The 25855-nt window shown below is 35.7% G+C and overlaps 1 protein-coding gene across 1 annotated transcript; it reads right to left on the reverse strand.

Moving 5' to 3' along the window:
* Positions 1–7809: 7809 nt before the first annotated feature.
* On the reverse strand, positions 7810–13586 carry LOC119982827 (DNA-binding protein BIN4). Its single transcript, XM_038826404.1, has 11 exons — positions 13436–13586; positions 13304–13353; positions 11402–11651; positions 11226–11287; positions 11031–11084; positions 10455–10572; positions 8974–9020; positions 8862–8888; positions 8584–8659; positions 8321–8460; positions 7810–8202 (listed from the first exon to the last, which is right to left on the reverse strand). The coding sequence occupies exons 2-11, from the start codon at positions 13316–13318 to the stop codon at positions 8098–8100; spliced, it is 894 nt and encodes a 297-aa protein (XP_038682332.1). The 5' UTR covers positions 13319–13353; positions 13436–13586; the 3' UTR covers positions 7810–8097.
* Positions 13587–25855: the final 12269 nt, after the last annotated feature.

Below are 25855 nucleotides of genomic sequence, written 5' to 3' on the forward strand. Positions count from 1 at the left end.
ATGCAACCTATGGTATCTCTTGTCATGAGGATAAATCTAAACATCTTCATTCTACACTATTAAGAACATGTAACTTCATGAATCAAGAAGTCTTTATCAAGGTTGTAATGGGTCCATGGGGCGATGAAATTTGTAATCAATAGGAAATGTTTATTTGTTGGAAAATGATATGCTAGTGGTGGAATGTTTAAGTTGAATGTCGATGATAATAAAACATTTGCTTCTGTTTGTATGTTATCTCCTATTAATTTGTGGCATGCGTGTTTGTGTCATATTAATAATTGATATGTGGGAACCATGAGTTGTTTAGGATTATTGCCAAAGATGACAAAAGATTTTTAAAAAAATGTGAAATTTTTAGTCAAGCTAAGATAGCAAAATGACCTCATAAAAGTGTTGCAAAATTACTGAATTACTTTATTTAACCTCACTGATTCATGTGAATTTGAATGTGTTTTAACTCATAAAGCAAATAGATATTTTATCACTTTTATTGATGATTTTTCAAATTTTACTTATGTTTACTTGTTGAAAAATAAAAGTGATGCTTTTGAAAAATTTAAAGATTTTCTTCAAGAGGTTTAAAATCAATTCGGTAGAAAAATTAAATGAGTTAGAAGTGATAGAGGTCGTGAATATGAATCTTTTGAATTCAACTATTTTGCTCAATCTTTGGGAATAATTCATGAAACGACTGCACCATATTCACCCGAATCAAACGGTGTTATTGAAAGAAAAAATAAAACTTAGATTGAGTTGACTTATGCCATGTTGAAGCAACTTCTCACTTAATATTTTGAGCTGTCACCCAATCGTGTGCCTCTTGCTATTGTTGTTCGATAAGGTTTGCCCTTATTGGATGTTTGTTCCTTACAGAAAACAAACATCACGGTTGCCTTCTCCAACTAGACTTTGAGATTCCAATTGGCTTAAGAGCACAACTAAGTAATTGTCGTTTTCTTTCAAGGATTTTATGAGCTTTCCAATAATGAGAGTCAAATCTTACACGGGATCCTCAGTATTAGTTGTGGTTGCCTTAGTCATGATCACTTGTATAAGTTTCTCTGACGACTTTGAGTAGAAAGTGTGATCATCTCAAGTTTGATGGGGTGAAATTTGACTTAGATTCTACTTTATCGTCTATAAATCCATAATGTGTTTCTTCCATATCGTTTGATTTAGATGGTAGCATAGTTTTCAAAACCCTATCGATCCAACCGAAAAAATCATGAATCGGCGGTCATCACGTTTTTTGCTCAAATTATACCACATAAGTAGTTGAGCCATGTGACTCGAGGTTGGATCAGAGGTTTACAAGAAAACTGTGAACCGACGGTTTACAAGAAAATCAACAAGTTTAGTGAATTACTATTAAAGACATCTACATCAACAACGATGACGGTGAGTATGTGATTCGACGGCGACGGTCAGTGCTTCTCCTTTCAAGGCCTCAACATCGATGACGGCATCAACCTCAATTACTATAATGAATTGATGATATTTGTTGATGAATTTGAATGATTGGGCTTTCATACGTACACAGCCAATTTGGTATCGATCTTTACGACTAAGCACTACTATCGATTTCAGATGAGTTCTTGGTGGAAGGAGTTTCGGTAACAATGTTTCCAAAGTCTTCGACTTTGATCTACTCTAGACTGCTAGTATTTTTCTAAAGCTTGTCAAGGAACCTTGTGCTTATCATCTCCATAGTGGTATAGTCAAACACTCAAAACTTATCATGATTATTGGGCTCATTTAATGTTTAATGACTTGTTAACTAATTGAGCTCATTTGACGGGCTTGTAAACTAATGAGCTTAAATTGTACCCAATCTACCCATCCAAAAAATAATATAACACTATATGCTATATATTAAATAGTAAATATATTATTTATTGTGTATTCAATTTGTTGACAATAATTCTTACATAGTTTAAAATTGCAAAAAATATTGAAACAACTTTTATTTGAAATAGGTTTCTCACTTCTTGACTTGCACTCTTCCTGTGCGCTATCCTCTGATTAATGACTGGGAAAGACTTGATTTAGTTTGAACTTGAATTTGATTTTTTTTTTTTTGAATTTGATATCGCTTTGACTTAGTCGAATTTGATACCGCTTTAATTCAAAGTGGATTTGATCCCTTTTTGAAGGTGTCGACTTAAACTTATTGTCGTTGAGGCGTTGAATTTATTTGGTGTCACGGAGATGTTTACTTTATTTTTTTTGCCTTGGAGGATTGACTAAATTTGATGCTATGTAGTCCTTGACATGATTTGGTGCTGCAAAGGTCTTTAATTACTTGATTTTCTGCCTTGGAGGCTTTAAATGATTTGTTGTTATGGAGGTTTTGATTGAATTTGGAGGTTTTTAATTTGATTTGGAAGGTCACCAACATGGTTTGAGAAGTTGATAGAGACCCCTTTAGATTTGATTTGAAGAGCTTACAAAACTGGTTTGGAGGATGTCGACTTTATTTGAGAGAATTCTAACTTGATTTGAAAGTCCACCAATTTGACTTGAAGACTTGACTTACTTGATTTGATTTGGGAGTGTAGTGATATCCGCCAAACATATTCATAAAATACAAGAAACGAAGCATGTAGAAACAAGTATAGTAGCAAAACCCTAAACATAAACCCTAAACCTAAACCTAAACCTAAACCCTAAACCTTAAACCCTAAACCTAAACCTAAACCTAAACCCTAAACCCTAAACAAAACTAATCCTGGTCTCAATACGAGATTCTAGGTCTAACAATGATGGTTTTAGTCTACTATTTATTAACTAGTCAGAATCCCGTGAGATGCGCTGGTATGTTTTTGTTTTTTTTTTTGAGTTTTGCAATATCATAAAAAAGGGATTGCTTTGCACACTAAATTGAAATGACAACTGCATAGATTACTGAATTGCAAATTAAAACCTACACATATGCCTCTATATTTCATATTTAAAAATTGTAGGCGAACACCATACTGTCACAATAGGCTAAAAGATACATCGAGAAATTAATATTATCAAAACCTAATACATGTTGTAAATTACAGAAAATGCACAAATTAAACATTACAGATCAACGTATTAGGGTTCTACCACCCCTTCAAGTAAAAGTAATTGTCTCATATTCTTCTATTGATACATCGTACCTGTCGGAGTGCCAGATCCCCTTACTTTAATACCTTCTAGCTTCTACCACCCCTTCAATTCGTAATCGGATGAATTAATATCTATAAGTATCAGAACTAAGAAATAGGAGACAATAATATTGGTTTACCTACGCAATCGATGCAAAAGAAGATCTCGTAGAGAGAGAATCAGTGAAGCACGATAGGTACAAGACGTTTCATTTTTTTGTATTTATTGTTTTTCTGTTTTTTCTTGGCTTGGCATGTGGGAAATTTAGCTAAACAAACGGTATGTGCTTGATTCAGAAATAGGAAGCAGTGAAGAGTCCACGTGGGCATCAACTAAGAAGAATAGCAATCCAGGTGTCAAGATAATATCAACTGTTGTTAGAGCCTTTGCTTTATATATAAAGTATAGATAATAAAATTAAGTATGCTGCTTAATGTTGTATTATTCCATCAATTTTAATTCAAAGATAACCCTATACTTTAGAAAATAAATCATTTAAGCCCTTGATGTTTGAAAAAATGGTTCAAAAAGGCCCTTACATAATCTTACCAATAACAAACAAAAAATCCATTAGCACATCCACAATATCCATAACTTCATAATGCATATTCGTAACAAAATGATATCCATAACAAACATCAGCACATTGACCGACATCAAAGTGTGTGTGTACTTACCCTAAGTGTAGGGTATCGACAAGTAATAAACTGGTGAGTCCAGTATCGATCCACGAGGAAGCAATGCAAATTTAGTGGTGAATGTTATGCAAATGATTAGCTAACACTAATAAACACAATGAATATCAAATAAAAGCAAGTAAACGAAATGGGTCGAATGACTCGGTAGCATGAGCGGTTTTGTAATCAAAATAAGTGAGAATTGGATTCAAAACAATTAATTAAAAACATAGTCTTTAATTCTTCTCGGTGGCTACTCGGTTCTCATACTCAAGGTATCATTGCAAACACACACAACCATACACAATGCATTGTGTGATACTATCAATCATGCATATGCAAAGAGAACTGGGATATAAGACTTCAATTCATACATGTAGGTCATCGGGTCTCTTAATCTACGATGAACGCAAAGGGATAAGCACCTAATTATGCATTAATGTTCTCCCTTGGGGCTCGACTTGGGTAACACCCTAGTCTCACACTCAAAGATCAATTAACCATACCTCTCCTATGCACATCCCTAAATTAACCCAAAACCTCATATCAATACACATAATTAATAGCTATGCAATGGAAAACTCGATTAATTAAGGAAATCATGCAATGGGTTTAACAATTCTCAATCGAACACATTAGGTGCAATCCCTAGACTAGACAGTCCAAGAATACAATCAAATATGTCATTCTCATATATCCAATCACAAAACTATCACGAAATTAAAAGAGAGAAATCGAAGTTATGATTCTTTGAGTATACCTTGAGTAATCGAAACCTTACACCCATCATTCGGGACTAGAAACTAGAAAGAGAACTTAGCCACTCATCATAATGGATATAAACATCAATTTTATAGATGAAAATCAATGTTTACAAACAAAATCACAAGAACTAAATAAAACCCTAGAGAGAGAAAGAGAGAGAAAAACAATGGTGTCTAGATGTTCAAAAGTGAATGAATGAGAAAGAAAATCTAAATCTTGGGGTTTTCCCCTCTTTTTACAAGCGTAATTACCTATTTACCCTTACAAAGCTTTCTCCCATTGGTTACATTTGATAAATACCCAAAAACCCAGCTCAATTCACTATTCTAGAAATGCAGAAATCGGGCAACTATCCGAACAATGGAGAAATCTGTGTGGACGATTAAATCTTTTGGTTCCAACTGTCCAGACAGATTATAAGGTGTTTGGACAATTTGTGTAGATTTCCATTTTTGGTTGTAATTTCAAGATTCTTTGACCTTTTTGCCCTTGGATTCAACTATCCAAACATCCAATGAATGTGTCCGGACAATTCTTCATCTCTATGCACTTTCTTCAGTCCTGAAAGTTTCCAACTTCGCCGATTTAGTCATATTTTCTACAAAACCAATGAGAGGCAACCATAAGAGTAAAACTAACTTATTTAAACACAAATACATTACTTTAGATACTATAACCCCCTAATTAAATGGTATTAATACTTGAAAATAGAGGTCCGGTCACACATCAAGCAAATCCCAAATAAGATCCAAAATATTACATATCACAAACATGATCTAAAAATACATAGGCATAATGTAGAACTACATGCTACTCTTGTTGCCCACTTTGTCCATCTTGAGAAGGTTTCTTCTTTGCAGTTCCACGATCAACGACTCTAGATATTGAAGTTTCAGGCTACAAAATAAATTTAAAAAATTGCATTAGTCAGAATACATTAACTTCATGACACATGAACATATACTTGAAAAACTTACATTGAGGATTGATCTTCCAGTTTTTGGATTAATGTATAGTCCAAGACCATGTAGCATTGTCCTCTTGTATGGTTTGCTCTTAGGCTTGCACTCTGCATGGTAAGGGCTCACATATTTAGGGTTCACTCCACTGCTGACAGGTTGTTGTTGTTTCTTTCCTTGAACTGTTTTTCCTTTTCTTGCATCCACCAGTAGTGATCTTTGGTCTCATTGTAAGTTGCTTGCCAAATCTCCTCTTTGGTGGCAAGGTCACTGATGTCTGGGAAGCCTGCGTAGGTTCCCTTCCTACCACTAATGATGAAGTGGTAGTAACATCACTTGTAGTTGTACCAATGTTGCTTGAGCCACTTTTTCCAGGACAATTCATGTTCCCTGAATTATGTCCCTTGCCTTTACAGACACGACAAGTCATTGTTTTCCCTTCCCTTGTCATCTTGGTCTTCAGTATGGCTTCATGATGTTCTCTCTTTCTCTTCTTTTTGGGTCTTCCTAACATGCTTCTTAGCTTTGGTAGAAGTATAGCATCATTCTCACTTCTTGGCCACACATTTTCTCCACGAATTGGCTCAATTGGTATATGATAAGCCCTAAAATAAGTATGAGTTTTGTACCATAAGTCTAGGTAGTCTTCAAGTTTACCTCCAGAGTCATGTATTACGCGCATTGCATGGAGGCAGGGGATACCAGACAATTCCCAAGCACCACAAGAGCATGTCCCTTCTCTCAATTTCACAACATATTGATTTCTCCCACACTTAACTTCATAACTCCTGTGTTTGTAGTTTCTGTCTAACAACAAGAACTTCCTCATCTTCTTTTGATGAATTGTCTTCATGGGGTACTTCCTCATCTGAGACATCACTGCTATCATCGATGTCCACAATTTCAGAGGTAGACATTATACAACAAAGGACTTTCTACATGTGAAAAACACATTCAATGCCAACAAAATCACGAATATAGTCTATCTAGAGGGTCATAAACGCAAATCGAAACTAAAATCAAAACAGAATCGAAACCCCAAATCAATTAAGCGAACCTAAACTAATTAAGCGAACCCCAAATTGAGACAAATATCCTAAGCAAATCCTCGAATCCAACTCAAAATCAACCCAAAACACACATTCGGTTTGCTAGTGTTGATCACGCGAAGAAGATTTCTTCAACTGGTTGATCGCGAGAAGAAGATGGAATGTTTGGCACAAAACGAAACTTTTTTGATTTTGACTTTTTTTAGAGTTTCTTTGTATCTAGGTTTTGATTTCTTAATAATTTCTTCAATGGGCTTCAATGGGCTCCACTGGGCTTGATATCATGGACCATATAATTTACACATCATTTTTTATTTTCTTAGCTTAATAGACATGTCACAAAAAAAATTGTCACGTAAGCAGTTTTTAATAGAAAATGACCATAAGAGCCAAAGTTGTAAGTTGAAGGGCTCAAATAGGCCCAAAAGAAGTCCAGGGCTTAATCGATCCGTTTGTGAAAGTTTGAAGGTCATTTTAGTCTCTAAGGTTGCTCTTACCCCTTCTAGCTGTCTCTCAACTGCCTTTTTTTCTCTTAAAATTAGGTTACAAAACAATAAGTTTTTCCCTATTTATATCAATCTTATGACATAATTTCAGCAGTTACAGTCTTTTTCAACTGGAACCACTTCTCCACAAGGAGAATTGAAGGAACTTGCTTAGAAAGAGCTTTTCCTTCTAGCACTCCACCAGATGGTGCTCGTTCTTGGTAGCTCCTTCTTCTAGGGGGCAGGCTCCTCTTTCGCGACGGCTCGTAGGAGTGAAGATTAATTGTGTTTAGCTAAATTTGGCTTAAAAAACTTGAGAGAAGTTTAGAGCAAGTTTTTAGAGAGCTTCTTTCACTTCCTTTCCTTTTCTGGTCTTTGTTTTGACTTTCTCCTTGGTGACATCCTTGATCTCCTTCTTCAGCCCCCACAGAATAAGCCACATGCTTGATATTTACGGAGGAAAGAGACTTGCAAAATTACTTGAGGTTACCTCTTAATTGTAGTTGTTTCAAGGGTTGGGCTATTCGACCATTAAAGCGGTACGTGAGCTGGGTTCGAAACGTCGTGAGATAGTTCAATCCATATCTGGTGTGGGCGTTAGAGCATGGAGACTTGAGAGAACCTTTCCCTAGTATGAGAGGATTGTGAAGGAGGCACCTCTGGTGTACCAATTATTATGCCCACGGTAAACGTCGGATAGCCAAGTACGGAGCGGATAATTGTTGAAAGCATGAACTAATAAGCCAACCTCAAGATGAGTTTTCTTTTATTGATTTGAAATGTTTCATTGACCTAATTAGAAATTCATAAAATCTTGGCGCATACACATATCCTCTTCTAGCAAGATGATAAATTTCTAAAATCAAATAAGTGGAACAAGCCATTTTTCTTGTCAAAAACGCAATCCTGGTCAGTAGAACTATCTATCCCTGTATGATTTCTCTCCTCTCCTCAACTAAAAACACTTCAGCGCAAGTCTTTCGTCATTTATAGCACATTTAAAAACCATTAACACATTGGTCTCTCATTTCTTGGACTTGGCTTTCTTTGATATTTGTGCTCTCTTCACCACTTTCTTCACTGGCTGTTGTTTCCCTCCAGCCACTTTGCTTTTCTTCCGTGTCACCCCCTGCATCCATCCAGCCTCCATGAGATGAGAATAGATAAACCATGTAGTTACAACAAAATCAAGGTTTTGAGAATTCATTGAAGAAACACTTCGAATTATGGAAAATCTGGAAGCATACAGATGATTTCTCGGCTTTTCGTTTGCCTTTTCCATTGACTTGTTCTTCAAGACCCTCCTTGGTATCAGTTTGATGAGAAACAGTTTTAGGTATCTTTTCAGCCTCATCCTCAGAATCAAATGAAAAACCATCCAGTGTCCCTGTTGGTATGAAGCAGTCAGAATGCGAGGAAAGCGCAAAAAAGCCAAGGCAAAGGGGTGACGCAAACTAATTAATTATTGGAACCAAAAGACCACAGTAGACTACCCAAAAATAATACTGACCTTCAATCATAGTTTCAGCTTCATGAACATTAGACAATGGTTTCAGTTGAATGAAATCATTCATGACAGCCTCTATCTGATTAAGAGATGCAAATCATAATTAACAAAGAATATTGTTATTTCCTCAATGATTTCCGGCTACCGTACGAGAAATTAATGAAGCAAAAAAGAAGAATGATGCGAAAAGCACATACTAGAATTACATATACAAAGTGAACATGCAGAGCCTCTAATGTGAAAGAGATAATCTACAAAGGAATAGGTAAAGAGTTGGAAACCTTTGCCTCAGACTGACCAAAGCTAACCTGGAGGGAAAAAAGATTTATGCTATTAACATAATTCAAACAGTTAATACCGTGTGCAATACCCAAATGGAGATTGATGAAGTACCACACAAAACGTCTTGGAAGGAAGTATTGTTGTCCTGTATATGGTTCCTGAAACAACCCAAAATTCAAACTACTGAGCAGTAGCTGATAGACAGGCCAGCGAGCAATGATTATCAGAACCATCGAGGCACATAAAAGATGGGGCTAAAGATGCTGAGATATCTAAAAGTTAAGTAGTTACAGAGAAACGTTGAGATATCTTGTGCCTTGAATAGAAACATATGGACATGTAAATACAATGGAATAGGAGAGCTGCAAAGCATTCTCCAACCAACCATCATCACCATTGAGTGAAGGGATAAGTAACTCAAAAGCTATATTCAAAAAGAAAAAAAAAAGTAACTCAAAAACCCTCTCACTATACCCAAAATTAAAGTTCAGCCCTCCTACTTTATGATGGCAATAGTAAGCCCTCTTACCATTTGCTAGGATCAAAATAAGCCCTCGCAATCAGGTCCGTTAAAATTCCATTAGCATCAGTCAGGCAAATGCTTACCTATCATTTTATTATAAATAATTTTATTTTTCTCTCCTCTCTCCACTTCTTCTTCTTTCCGCTCTCTCTTCTCTCTCTAAACCTTTCTTGACAATATTTCTCTATATATTTCCTCTCTCATCTCCCCCATTTTCACACAGTTTTTCACTGCACATAATTTTATGAATTTGAACAAGTCAAAATATATGTATGTAGATTAGATTAAAAGTGAACCAGATGAAAGAGAAAAAACAATTGAATTGCTTTTATTGTTTATCCAAACACTTCATGTGTCACGAAATTCAATTGAAAAAATAGAGAAAAAGATAAAGTGAATTAGAGTTATTCTGTTTTTCCAACTGTTCCTCAAAAACCAAATCGGCAATAAGTGAAATCAATGAGGAAAAATTGAAGCAAAATACTTGGAACTTAACAATCAAATCAAGTATTGATTTTGAAATGCCAAGATCCTCCAGAAGATTTTGATGGATATGGGAAAGGCATTGTCAAAAGATCATGGAAGCAACAAGGTATTGCTGATTTCGGGGATTGAGAAAGTAAAGGTAATTGCATTTGAGGCTGATGCATTCAAGCTGCAATACCAGAGGGGTATCATCATGGCTACGGTAGTGGTGAGAGTGAATAGAGAGGAAATAACAGTTCTTAGAGAGAGAAGGAAGAGCCAACATTAACGGAATTTTAATGGAACCGACATTGACGGCTTGTTTTGCTTCAAATAAAAGGTTGGAGGGCTTAATAATGACAAAATAAAGTAGGAGGCGTATAGTTAACATTAAGTGTAGTAAGAGCGCTTTTGAGTCGAAGTACATCTCTGGATATCATGCAAAGTGATTTTAGGAGAAAATTTCCATTCCTGAATTTTTATTAGTTACAGAGATTGGTCAACCTATCTGGTGTCTCCAATAATATATGGAAATGACAATTTAATGAACAAGAAGAGTCACAAACATTCTCCAATAAAGCAACATATGATGAATGAAACATGCCTTTTAAGTCCAAGTGCATTTCTTGAATTCCAGACAGGCTGTCTGGGATCACTACTCGTCCTACAGCCCCCATGTCGCCACTCAAATCAATGGATTCGCCTTCACATTCAACAAGTGCCTGCAAACCCCAGTAAAGCCCCGGTTAATCACGACTCACAAGAGAGAGAAAGAGAGGCATTGTGTGTTCATGTGATGTATAGATAGATAAAATGATGAGGGCGGAACTGCTGCAGCAGTAGCCAACAGTTGGCTTTTCAATCAAAAACAGAGGGAGACACCAAAAGATAAGGTAACCCAAAATTTGACAGTAATGCTAGAGATGCAAATAATCCTTCATGGAGCGGCAACGACTAATAATTAGTAAAAAAGACAACTGGCAGCACATAAATTGTATCTTCCTAGGGATACTCCTTGGATCTTCTGCTGGTCAAAGCTCAACTATTTGATAACAACAAGAGAAGACATACCTACCTTGATGAACATCAAGAGAAAAACAGGCTGTTCCTTGATTGACACAGTGTGTGTGTGTGTGAGAGAGAGAGAGAGAAACACATGATGAAGGAAGAAAAATCCGACCTTTGAACGATGAACCTTGTCAGACAGCACTAGCGGCAACCTAGAGTTAGAAACCTGTAATTTTTTGAGTTGTTAAGGCAAATCAATGGATCATAGACTAGTAAAGCTATCACGATTACTACTATATCATCTTCTCTCATCTTTTTTTTCCTTCCTGTTTGCTCTATTTAGCATGAATTTTACAGTCACTCTTACATGAGGTTCAATACGCTTCTCAGATGTTTCTTCTTCAGCAATATCCAAATCACCTCCATTTCCTGAATCATTGTCAAAATAGTGTGCATAATGACTAGAAAGAATTACTTTGTGTCCTTAACTGTCACATCAATGAAAACAGATTTTGCATTCATCTTTGCCGCTCCATTACATACCTTTCTGTTGCATAGTATCGTCTTTATTCTTCTCTTCTGCTGTTGTTTGTGAGTCGACATTTAGTGATTCCTTTGGAGATATTTGTTTTGAGGCATTCTTTAGAGAAGATGCTTCATCACTGTCAATGAGAATAGGACCCACACTCTTTCCAGTCTCTTTCAACTGAGATTTCTTTCTCTTAGTTTTTGGGCTATTATTAGGAAAAGACTGAGGCTCTGGCGATAATGTCCTCACGGATTCATCGGATAACTGTTTCACAACAAACGCATATACATTCAGCACAAAATGATGGAAAACTAGACATTCTCTTGATATTAAAATCCATGATAAAATAAAACAATATAACAGCATCACAAATAAGTTCTGCTATCTCATCGTAAAAAGATCATGACAGATTAATTTGGCAACTGAATTCAGGGAACCATATTTGTGGTAGAACAAGCAAGGAATACCTTTTCTTGAATGCAAAAAGAGTATTATTAATGAGTACCAAGGAGGTGCAACCAAACAAGTTACAAGATAGAGAGGCTAATACCATCAAAAAGTTCCTATCAATGGCATCACAGCAGCTTTTAAAAAAATAGCATTACACCAAAGTTTTAGCATGCATTTGGCTTGCAACACCATTTTCCATTTTCTGTTTTATGTCCTTTTTCAATTTTCTGTTTTCCGTGTTTTGAGTTTTGGCCTCAAAATGTCCAAAATGCCTCTTTGATGTTTTGAGACTTTTAAGAGAATAGGCTCAAAATGCATTTTGAAAAAAAAAAAACCAAACCAATCACATTTTAGGGACAAACAAGGGAGAAATAAAACAGGTCTACATTCGCTAGAGCACATACAAAACCTTTAAGATTCAATTATGAAACATTGATAAATTTCAACTTCAGAACTAAAACCAAAGTTCTTATTAATCCTAGCTTTAATTGTTATGCACCTGTTACCTCCCCAAAATCCAAAAATAATCTTAACACAAGAAGCCTGGCTTGTCAAAGTAAACAAGAACCCTCTAAAAATCCTTACCAGTTCCGAAGTCAAAACTAGAATACTAGTTAAACTGAATGCAGGAAAAACAGGTTTTCAAATAAAATTTAAAATTTTGACTTTTTAACTGGCTCTAGTTTCGTCCATTGATTTGCTGTAAAAAATTAGAACATGGTGCAACAAAAAATGGAGTATCTTCTTTTTCCCTCGTCTTTGCTTCCTTTTCCTTTTTCACAACCAGATCAACTAGTTTGATATTAAAAATCTGTCAAATTAAAAGATGGATTGCATACATTTATTTTACAACTTAGCTTTGTGATATTGATCTACTGAAATGCACATTGACATTGACCAAATTCCTACTAACAACCTATTTTCCAGGTAGTTTCTGCTGGATTGACTGAAAATAAATTTACCCCTTTATTAGTGATATAAATATAAGTGCCATATTAAAAAAGGATACAAAAATGTGGTTTAACCCATTGGCAGGGCAATGGGGTTTTGTCCCATTAACTCTAACCGGAGGTCTCATTCTGAAACAGACGTTACACATTAGTTATAACAGGATAAAGCTTCTCAGCTAGAAGAAGAAAAGCATGTGAGCGTTTACAAATTATGCAAATCAAGGATAATTGTTTTAATACAATTTGATGAATAAACCATCACAATGAACATAATGATAGTAGAAGTAGATGGAAGATTCTCCTAATTAACACATAATCCATTCACAATTTTACTTTGTCTTTTTGCTTTTTTCAGAGCATAATAGCATTTCCAAACTGTAGTAGAAAAAATAAATAGAAGAGCAATAGTACCAAATCATTACCAACTGACTCCAAATAAAAACGGGAAAATAAAATCAACATACATGCTTTAAAGAACTAAATTGAACAGAGATGTAAGAGATAAAAGGAGAAAACCATGAAGATGGACATGGCCTTCTTGTTGGACTCAAGTTCAAGCTGGCTTCCTGAACAAAAATCAAAACAAAGGAAACAAGACATATCAGATGGATCTGAGAGAATTAAAGCAGCAAGATCGAAGAGAATTACCTTTGGCAGCTTTTTGCTTCTCCGTAGATCACCGAGGAGCCATCTTTGCTTTCTGCCAGTTGCCTCCTCCCACGGATTATTGATGAGCTTGGATGAGCGTGCCGGGAGAGGAGGTGGTGGTGGTAGCGGTCGTTGGGGGTACTTAAGGGAAGAACTGCGGTCGAAAAAGGAGTCTGGTAACAAATTAGAATAATTAATTAATACGAGGGAACCGAGGCACGAGAGTTTATATTTATGTTTTTTACAAATTTATTTATGGGGTGTTTTGTTTTTATTAAAATACCACACAATTTCGGACCAATCGGACCCATACATACATAGTAATAGAAGACAACGAGAAAACCGAAGACGATGTGATAAAAACCCTAACACAATCTGAGCGAGAAAAACGAAGACTAAAACACTCGAACGAACATAAAATCAGCATAGATCCGTAGACGTGAATTACCCAACCAACCAAACTGAAATTCGATTAACATCTACGATTTACCTGAATCACACTGTCGGTAAGAGCTTGGCTCGATGGAATTGAGGGATCCTTTCGAAACGCAGGAGTCACGCTGGGGGAACTAGGGGTTTTTTTAATATATTATTAATATTTCCCTTTTAAGATTAGAAAGGGCAGTTTTGGTAAAAACGGCACTGGAGTTGTCCAGTGTGACGCGATGTACATTTTACTGTCATACGTCCTCCTTTATTTTTTAATACAGAACGAGTTTGGAATTGCAAGGAATGTGACGTTCCTCACTGAAAACGACATAGACCAATTAAGCATAACTGCGGATAGCATAAATTCTTCACCAATAGAACCAACATAAGCAAGAGATGAAACGAATCAAGAATAACCTACGAATCGTAAAACTAGGGCACACGGATTACCTTTCAACGTAGTCGACGAAGAAGGAGAGGTTGGGAGACGACGTTGATCGGGGATCGAGAAGAAGACGTGAGGGGTAGCGAGGGAAAACGGTAGGAGCGTATAGAAAAACTCCAGCTAGCGCAATACCAAACGAGTCTCAACAACAGTGACTGGATTAGAGACAACACGATCGTTTGGAAAATGGGAGCGTGCTTGAAAACGCAGTCGTTTCAACACGGTCGTTTGAGCTTTTTTTTGTTTTATTATTGGTCGTGAGTTTGTTTGATTTTGTGGGCCTGTTGAATTTATGGCCACTTTGTATGTGGGCGGTCCAATTCGAATGGCCCGCTTGCTAATAAATCTGCACGAGTCAAGGGATACTTCAGAGATTTTGGACCGATATGCAAAAAAGGCCACAAGGCCCACAATCATTAATATAATGATAGTATGTCTGGTTGGTGTGTGTTACCCTACAAATTAAGGTATGTAAGAGACACTTGCAAAAAAAAGGTGCGTAAATAAACTCTTTTTGTTAGTTTTATGTTGATTAAATAGAGAAACATATAGAATATTTGTAACAAGATATTGGAGTATTCGAATTTAGACCTTTTACTCGTTTGGGTCATCTATTGGACTTTTCAGATGTCTTTTGTGTATAGATCAATCCACAAGGTTAGGGATACCACAAGGACCCTGACCCCGTAAAATTTAATTATTAGGTCTCACATAACCAAGTCACAAGTATGGAAGAGTGTTAAGACTAAAACTCCCACATCTCTTGATTAAAGTAAAATGATATAGTTTATAAGATGAAGTGAAACACTTTAGTTTAGGGTGATTTTAAATGATAAAACTATCCCAACCTTCAGCTCATGACAGATCTACTTCAAGTGGATTGGATTAGACCAAACCTTTTCTCATCTCTCATTTCTTGAAAACAAACTTAATTTAGTGCTCGACAGAGCATGGTGGCCTCTCAACCACCCACACAAAAGGTGATAGCTACACTACATAGATACTGTCTAATCTAATTAAGCAAATCAAATTTTGCCAAGTTTGAACTAATGAATTGGGTTATGAACAAACTATTGGTGCAGAAATTGTGGCATCCTCACACACATCACGATCCATTAATTTGTAGGGAAAAAAATTGTAATCTATACAGTTCACATTTTATATAACTCCATATATATATATATATATATCATGAGTCGTCATCACCTTTTTCTATATTTGTCAACTTGGAAATGATGCAGTGTCACTGACTACTTCAGGTGGGATGAACTACTGGGGTTGAACAAAGAACAGTTGCTTCTCTTTTTTGTAAAAAAATGTTAAGCAGTTGCTTCTCCATTGATATCATATCATTTCATACTTCTCACTAAGGTGGTCTACCAACACATAATTGGAGTATGAGTTGGTAGGTGTAAATGTAACCGTTTAACTACAATAACATTTGAGGCAGATTAGGAGGATATAACAATTTGAACAAAACGTATTTAAGAGGAAATATTGAACACCCGAGTCCCCGGTTGGAATGGTAAGAATGGTGTGTATCATGTTGATGACCAATGTTCGAATTCCCCTCCCCATTTAAAAAAAAAGAAGAAGAAATATTGAAACTCCACGGTTGAGTTTCAAACCCTGAACAGATTGTCGATAATAAGCTGGAGGAATGTGAGGATGACGTCAAGTCATCATGCCGACAACCAACCCCTTGTGTTATGGGTGACACACGTGCTACAATAGACGGGACAAGGGTAGCAATCCCGCGAGGGTGAGTTAACTCCAAAAGCATGTCCAATTAATAATTGATTTAATCAAAATCAATTAGACTTTGAATTAGGCAAAATATTATGATGAGATCAAAATATGACTAGTTAAAGATCCAAATGCATATAAAATAAGAGAGGTGGAGTAATCAAAAGTTCTCACTTATACAACTACTATCAAAAAGATAACTAAGGACATTAATGAAGGTACTGGATATGAATTAAGCACTAAGTCTGGAAAATATTAATAAAGCCTCCGTGGGGAAGCAGTAGAGCTAGCTTTTGTCTCTCTTCCATAATTACAAAATCCACTCAATATATTAACTTTTGGGGCTAAATTTGAAATACGTTAAATTTAGAGGTTAACGACAATTTCTGTACGTTATTACGTTCGCGTAGGTTTTGTGGGGCTTCTCCATGAAAAGTAATGAGAAAATATTTAGTGGCTCTTATATGTCATGTCACGTACTGATATGGTGTACCGAGATGAATAGAATAATGATAATTCATAAATGAGAATAGGAGGTAGTTTGGTTAGTCAGATTGTCTATCCAAGACCTTGAGGTCCATGGTTCCATTTTCACCAGGGGTATGGTGGCCTTCATACCCTTCGGCGGGTATGACTTAGTGTGTGTGGCCTATAGATCTTTCAAAAAAAATGATAATTCATAAATTGTGATGTCAAATCATAAGTGATTGGGATGTCAACTTATTCTCAATCGCCCAAAAATTAATATCAACCTCTCATGAAATGTCACAATATTATTATTAATATGAGGGAACCGAGGCACGAGAGTTTATATTTATGTTTTTTACAAATTTATTTATGAGGTATTTTGTTTTTATTAAAATACCACACAATTTCGGAAAAACCATTTCAGCCCCCATCCCCACATCTCGGGGTATCAAGCATCTTCCTATTCATAAACATGTTTATGTTGCATTTGGTAAGCCATTTTGTCCAGCATATATGCTAGTTAGTAGCATATATGTTCATGTCTAACCAAACAACCATATCCTGGTTGGAATACCGAGACAATGTCTCCGTTTGACAGACAATTTTAACAGTAGCATATATTCTAATTATATTGTGGTAGTAAATATGCTGAATAATAATGATAGCATATATGCTGCCTGAAATGTTGATGGTGTTTGGTTATATTTTTGTTGGTAGTATAAAGCCATTGAAAATGTGGTGACAAATTATTTACAGAGGTATAATACATTTAAGTTGTAATATATGTAAATAAATATTGAAATAAATAACAAATAATTTAGAAAATAAAGAAAAATAATATAAATAATTATAATTAAAAGTTTCATATTTTATACACATGAATATTAATATTTTTAATATTATACAATTATATCATGCACATTTTTTACATATAATGAAAATGTTAAAAAAAACCCATCATGAAGTGCTAAATAATTGTTGGACAACCAAATCCCAAAATTGAACCATGTTTGCGTCATCAATATGTTGGACATATGGTCCTACATGTCAAATTTTGATGATATTAAATCATTTGTAAATGATATTGAAACATTAAAGCAATATTTGATTTATGTTAATTGAATTTGAATGAATGTATCTCATTGATTATCTTACATTATCACATGCCTTAAGTGAGGTTTTTGCCTAATACTATGTAAATTTGACATGTAACTCATGCTTGATATATTGCTGAAAATTCAGAATTGCAAATGAACTAGAATGGACTAAGTTAGAATATCAATTCTCCAATTATCATATCTTAACTAACTTAGGTCCAAATGACTTGAAACTTGAACCAAATGCACATGAAGGTCTAATATATGTTCTAGGACAATAATCATGAGAAATTAAGTGCATCACATATATATTTGGTCATATGTCTGAATTCCGTCAAAACTAGGTTTATCCTAATTTTGTGCATATGTGACCTATTTGCTTTGTTGAGTGACCAAATGATTTCCGATTGTTATGAAATTTTAAATGGGCATTCTAATACGTATAAAATGATTTATCATGCAGTAATATGAATTTTTTGAGCTTTTTTTTAACTATAATTAACCTATGATCTTCATATGAAGCTCTTTGAGCTTACATGCAATTGAGGAGTTCTACCTCTTATTTCCTTGTAGGTTAATCATCATTGTTGTCTCATATGATTCAGAATTCAGTATGTTCAAGAGATTTGAAGTCCGGTTTCTAAGAATGAGCTTGGCGCTCTAGAAAACTATGGAAAATCCTATTTTCACCAACTTACCACTAAGGACTTGAGTGATGATTGAAACGAGCCTTAGGGCTAAGCACTGGGGTCATATGGGAGGTATTCAAGTAGTTATTAGAGTCAAAAAGGCATGAAATTAAGATGTGCAAAATTCTATACCCAAGTAGAAAACCGATCTATCGGTTTGGGTTCCCGATCAATCAGAAGTGGATGGCAGCACTTCATCTTTTATGATAGAGTTGATTCGTGATCAATCGGTGACCAAGTCCGATCGATCGGAACACGTGCAGGAGCACCATTTTGTGAATGTCAAGAAAAGTAGGAGAGAAGAAAGATACTTGGAGGAGAAGAGGCCACATCACCTATATTTCTTGTTTGACATTCTCTTATTCAAGACTTGAGCTTTATGGGGATTCCATTGTTGCAACCAAACAAGACTTAGTAAAAGAATATCTTACTTGATTCTTGGAGCAAAAAATGAAGGGACAATATGTCATAGTACAATGTGCATCCCTGGCTGAGAATTAAAGAGAGTTTAAATGGTCAACATTTGCAAGTACATGTAGATCCAATGGTTGATATCAAAATGTGCCAAGCTCTCACCTTTGGAGAAGTGGGCAACGGTTAGAAATCCTATGTCTAGGATTTGTTAATTCAAACATATTAAGGGCCAAGATTGAGAGATTGAAGATTGATCCAATGGTGGAGATTCACTTGGAAAAACTTCGAGAAGCTATTGAGAAAAACTAGAGAAATTCTTGCTACTACTTTCATCAATCTTCAAGCTACCTTGCTATTGCTACATCAAGCTTTTACTTGTGAATCATGCACCCATTTGCTACTGAAAATCTTCTCCAACCGAGCCACTATATTCAAGGTCTTCTCACTACATTTGCTTTTGCAAAGAGAAGTTCCTATATCCTTTTAGGCTGAGTGTATACCAAAGCACTCCTTAAACCTAAATTTCATCCATACCCATGAGGTCTTTGTTGTATTGAGAGAGTTACACACCAAATAGCCTTGTGTGAACCTTGCTCTTCAACCACTGTACAAAGTCCCTTGAGAGGGGAACTTGTGTTGTTGAGTTTGGGGTGTTCAAAGAACACTTATGTAAGGAGTTTTGTGAGTCTCTTAAAACCACACCTTAGTGGAGTTGGGAAATCCTAGGTTGGTGAATCTAGGTAATAGACGTAGGAGAAGGGTCTCTGAACTGCTATAAATCGTTGTGTTGATTTTGCTTGTTTACTTCCTCCTATTTGCTACTTGTTTCATATTGTAGGATTTTCACAAAACCCTAATCTGTTTGGGATTAGCAGGCTAACTTAATATTTGAATTTTAATTTGAAATTTTGATATAGTGTTTATCAAGGTGTTATGACATTGCATATAAATTTTTGTTGCATTTAGACATCATTTGATAGGTGAAATTTGTATTGCAAAATCTGTACGCAGTGTGTTGTTTGAAAAATCTGTTTTGAACAATTCTTGATTATTTGATATTTGATCATTACCATATTGTATCACATCTTACATTGGATTGAATATTGATTAGTATAATCATTAGAGTCCAAATTTTTGTGCTATTTGTTAATTGTCGTTAATTTGTTTGAATTTGTAAAAGGGATTCCAATTAGAATATGGGGACACAATTCACCCCCTCTTGTGTTAAGCACGATCCTTCACAATCACTGAATTTTCTTCATCTTCATTGACCATGTAAAAGTGAAGATATTTTGAGAATGAAAGATGAAATTGTCTCAATATTGTCCATTAAACAATAATTTTGAAATTGTCCAAATATTGTGTCAAAATTTGTAACACCCCAAATTTTTACTGGGGTCATTACACGGTACGGTGACTAACCGTACATTCCCAGTTACCTAGATCCATATCCCGTAAGCCTAGTTGTGGAGCGCATTAACTATACTAGGGCTGCACAAAACCCGTAACCAACCCGACCCAAACCATTAATCCGACCCAACCCATAGTAAATCCGACCCCAAACCGCAAAGAACAGTTCAGGTATAGGTTGAAATAGCTTACCCATTTATAAAACAGATCGGATATGTATGTAGTCTAAACCGATCCGTATGAACCCGATCCGACCTCATATACATTAAACGTCATCCTTTTATGATTTTAGTGTACATATATAAAATAATAGAAATATCAAATAACTTACCTAACCCTAGATCTCCGTCTCTCACTCTCTCAGAGACTCAAACTCTCACGACATCCCTTTCACTCTCCGATCTCTCAGTCTCTCACTCTCCGTCTCTCACGAAGTCAGTCTCAAGGCGAATATCGAAGTCTCTCAAGGCCACGGATGAGTAACGATGTCATAGGAGAAGGCGTAAGCCCATAGTGAGTTGATGCCAGAAAGCACTGTCGTAACCCCAACCCCAAGTCCTGTCATTGCTTCTCAAGGTTGTTTACTTATTTAATTGTTTAATTGTTGATTTACTTGTTTTTCTCTATTGGCCTGCATAAATGTTTGCTATTCATGTTTATTGAAAATCTCAAAATCCTACTGCTATTCATGCTAATACGAGAAAGTTGCTCTCTTTATAATTGTGGGGAATAAAAGGTGAAATTTGATGACAAACAATTCTAAGTTCTAGCCTTCTGGGTTAGGTTCACATGCTTTGGCAAAAATCATTACAAAATGTACAAACTTGCGAATCTGTTATAAATTCTAAGTGTATTAGGGAAGAGACAAAACCATTGTACGTTGTCCAAGCCCTTGGATACAGAGCATGGTATCTGCACCTCTCCCCATTGAATGGTTTGCTTCCTATGTATTTGAAATTCGTGATAGGGTATTAGGGTCTCACTATTATTTCTGTGTTTATTTTGATAAATTCTGATCTATGCATAACTTAAGTTTCATTTTGTCTTAAATTTGTATTCATTTGTATGTTGCTCTTATTTCTTGTTTATATTCATGTTAATTAAGTTTGTAATTGATGTTTCAATTGTCTTTGTTGATGTAGTCATGACTGATGATCCAATTGTTCAAAATCTAGGTGCTGAAGGAGACCCAACCCTACTGTCAGCTAATGAAAATCAAGAGGATGATGACAAGGAGGGGGACAACCTTCCGAAGCATAGCGGACGCAAGGGTAAGCGTACTTCCTGGGTTTGGAAACATTATAATTACATTGAAGGTCCACCCGAATATGTCAAATGCCATTATTGTTCGATTAAATATTTGTGCTCTTCGAAAACACATGGCATATCAAACTTGAAAACTCATTTTAACAAGTGCACGAAGTCCCCTTATAGAAAATTACCTAAAGGTCAAAAGGCTCTTCTTTTGAAACCTATTAAGAAGGAAGATGGTACTAGTACGGGTGACCTCCGGGCTGTCACATTTAATCATGATGTTGCAAGGAAGGAGTTGGCAAAAATGGTTCTCATTGATGAATTACCATTTAGGAGTGTGGAGGGTAAAGGGTTTAAAAATTTTCTGCATTCATTACAACCATTATTCAATCCTCCTTCTAGGATGATAGTTGCTAGGGATTGTATGAAAATATTTGTGGAAGAGAGGGATAATTGGAGAAAATTATTGAAAAATGAAATTGTGTGCATCACAACCAACACTTGGACATCAATCCAAAATATTAACTACATGTGCATTACTGCTCACTGGATTGATAGTGATTGGAATTTGAACAAAAGAATCATAAACTTTGTACAAATTCCAAGTCACAAAGGAGAGGTGATTGGGATGGCCATAGAATTGCTGTTATTGCATTGGGGAATTGATAACCTATTCACTGCCACTGTAGACAATGCTAGTGCAAATGATACAGCAATTAGGCACTTGAAAATAGTCACTAAGGAGTGGAAGAGGACTGTATTAGGTCATGAGTTCATGCAAATGCGATGTTGTGCACACATTCTCAACCTTATTGTTAAGGATGGGTTGGATGAGCATGATGAGTCCATTTCAAGGATTCGCAATGTCGTTCGCTATGTTAGGTCCTCTCTGGCTAGGTTGGCTAATTTTCAGAAATGTGTAGAGAAGGTAAAGATTGATTGTAAACAATCTTTGTGCTTGGATGTAGATAATCGCTGGAATTCTACTTATTTGATATTGGATGTGGCTATGAAGTATGAAAAAGCATTTAGGAGACTTGAACAAGATGATAGGAGATTCTTGAAATATTTTGGCAGTAGAGATGCTAGTGATGGGGCTGCTGGAGGTGCTGTTGGGGTTGCTGGGGCAAGTGCAACAACTGTGAAAAAAGGAAAAGGGAAAGTTGGGCCTCCCAATGAACAAGACTGAAAAAATGTTAGGTCATTTGTGAAGTTTTTAAAACTTTTTTACCATATGACATTGAGAATCTCTACTTCTTTACAAGTGAGTTCAAATACTTTTTTTCTTGAGATTGTCTCATTGCATAGTAGATTGCTACACTTGTGCCAAAGCAATGACGTAGACATGAAACTTATGGCTGGATGAATGAAAGCAAAATTTGATAAATATTGAGATAATTTGGACAATGTGAATTGGTTATTGTATGTCGCTACTGTCCTTGACCCTCGTTATAAGCTGAAATATTTGAAATATTGTTTTGAGGAGATTTATGATTCATTTAAAGGGAATTTATGGTGGATAAAGTTAGGGACACCTTGACAAGGTTGTATGATCACTTTAAAGATGGGACAAGGTTGGCAGAGAGTGATGATTTGTTTCAGCCACCTAGTAAATCCATGAGGGTGGAGGATAATGAAGAAGACTGTGTAAGAATATTTGCTTCAAGGGTAGCCATGAGAATGAGAGAAGCTGAGAATTCAGAGAACATGACTGAGGTGGGAAGGTATTTGGAAGAGAGTTGTGAGAACTATAATGAAAATTTTGATATATTGGCTTGGTGGAAACTAAATGGCAGCAAGTACCCTGTACTTTCTCGAGTGGCCAGGGCTATTTTAGCCATACCAGTATCCACAATTGCTTCGGAAACCACTTTCAGTACTAGTGGTTGAATTATTAGCCCATACAGAAGCTCGCTTTCACCAAAAACAATGGAGATTCTGATAAGTGCTCAGAATTGGTTGAGGGCAAAACCATTATCCATTGACATTCAAGCTGAGTTGGATGATGTTGAAAAAAGACAAGAACATGAAAACGGTAACTAACTTTCAATATTTTTTTCTTGTTCTAATTGTTTTAATGTGTCGGATGTATACTATTAACTTATTCTATATTGTTTTCCCTAGAAATGGGTTTGCTTGAACCTACAACTGAGTGTGATCTTCCTGACACGTAATGTGTGGTAAGCAATGCAAGGTAAATTGATTTATGTTGTCATTATGGACTACCAATAAGTAGTAATTACTACTTTCAACTCTAATAAATGATTTTTACAATAGGTGAACTGGTGAAGAATTGAAGATGAAGAGCTTTCTTTGAAGCATCAAAGCATGGCCAGAATGTTATTTTCTTTTGTTCATGTTATTTATATTTTTTCAGAGTTTGTACTTGTTGTTTTATGAGATTGTAATATGTGTTTGAACATGTTGAACTTTTATTAGGATTGTGTGTAAGTGTAACTATGGAGTATGGAGTATGGACTATGGACTATGTAACTGTGAACTTTTATTGCCATTATTAGTTGTTTTGCTTGTTTATAAACACAGGTTGATGGAGTATGGAGTATGGATTGTGTAAATGTGAACTTTTATTGTCATTATTAGTTGTTTTGCTTGTTTTTAAACACAAGTTGATGGAGTATGGAGTATGGAATGTGTAAATGTGAATTTTTATTGCCATTATTAGTTGTTTTGCTTGTTTATAAACATAGGTTGACAAAATGACAAGGTCTAATGTTCTATCCGACCCTAACCCATATCTATCCGACCCCAAACCCGCATGAAATCGAACCGACCCAACCCGTATCAATCTAAGGTCAGTTAAGGGTAGGATGAAGTGTAATCCGAACCTATATGGGTCGGATAAGATATTCTCCCAAAACCGACCCATGTGCAGCCTTAAACTATACCATAAAAATAGATTAATATTATTTGCACCCCATTTTTTACTAAGTACACTCCACTCTAGTGTGTTTTTAAAGGGTTAATGGGGTGTACTTAGTAAAAAACGGGATGCAAATAATGTTCATCTAAAAATATCATCAAGACCTTATTTTTCACACATAATATTTTACAATCAGAATCTTGTCACTGTACATATATTAGTAATTTTACAGACATTCTTAACATATGGTACAAGAATAAATTATTATTATTTTTTTACTCAGACAAAATCGACATTGTAATCGAACATGCACAAGCCTGTACACGGGCCAGTTTAGGTCGGATTTGGCTAAAGATATCATCTGACTCAAACTATAGGTTATCTCTTTGTAATCCTTAACTGTACCTGGACAGGGTTGGGTTAGGGTCAAGTCAAGTTGCTCGGGTCAGATGGGTAGGGTTAGGTTAAAACGGGTTACCTGTATAAGCATTACAAAATATAAATTGACAATGCAAATTAACAAGTACGTCTTAGTGAGACCGAGACTCAGACATTCCAAAATTAAAATCAAGTCTAATACAATACATATCACATACTAAATGAGTATTAACTTAGACATATTACATACCAATAATCCAACATCCAAACCAAGTCTTAGACAATACCATTAATCCCAAACTAAATAACAAAATATTCAAAACAAAGCATTGAAATCAACCATTCCCAAGCAACAAGATTAACAACAACAATAGGCATCAGATTCTCATTTCTCAGCCAATAATCATACCAGATTACTAGTAGCTAGTAGCAAGAGTCATATTAGATTACCAGTAGCCAGCAGGAACCAAAAGCTCTCTACAGTAGCATCTCAAAAAATTTGGAAATACACATTAGAATTAGAACAACAAGTCACCATGCATTGCAATTAATTAAAACAGAATAAGTTACCATTTACACAGAAGATGTCAAGCATTACTAGGTGTAAGATCAAGTGATGTAGTCACAAACTCACAATCCACGGTGAACTCCGATAAACCAATTTCTGTTAAAATTAAAATTTGTAGCTCTTTCATCGTTATTCAAATGAAAACACACAAATAAAACACAATATACATAATTAAATACCTTTCTCAATTTCCTCAATAGCTTTAATATCCTTCAAATATGCTTGAATATCAATTGCTATTGGTTTTGCCCTTAATAAATTCTAGGCACATATGAGAGCTTGCACTGTCTTTGGAGACAATGAGCTCCTATATGGTCCTAGAATCCTACCACCAATGCTGAAAGTTGACTCAAGCAATTGTAGACACCGGAATAGCTAACATATCTCTAGTCATACGGGAAAGAATAGGATATTTGCTGCCATTGATCTTTCTCCAAGCTAACACATCAAATTTCTCATTAAGAGTCTCACAAGATTCTTCCAAATACCTTCCCAATTTCTTTCATATTCTCCACACTCTCATCGGCTCTCATACGCATGGCCACCTTTGAGGCAAACATTTTCACACAATCATCATTATTATCATCCACCCTCATGTTTGTTGAAGGTGGTTGAAACTCTGTAGGACTATCTTTTATCCC

This window comes from Tripterygium wilfordii, chromosome 17, assembly GCF_013401445.1.
Source record: "Tripterygium wilfordii isolate XIE 37 chromosome 17, ASM1340144v1, whole genome shotgun sequence".
NCBI lineage: Eukaryota > Viridiplantae > Streptophyta > Magnoliopsida > Celastrales > Celastraceae > Tripterygium > Tripterygium wilfordii.

What these genes read in the sequence shown, in the direction of transcription:
- LOC119982827 (XM_038826404.1), bottom strand. An exon ending in AATGCACTTGGACTTAAAAG is followed by an intron (nt 9,021 to 10,454) that starts GCATGTTTCATT and finishes GGGTTGTTTCAG; the next exon opens with GAACCATATACAGGACAACA. An exon ending in AGCTGAAACTATGATTGAAG is followed by an intron (nt 8,461 to 8,583) that starts GTCAGTATTATT and finishes TCATACCAACAG; the next exon opens with GGACACTGGATGGTTTTTCA.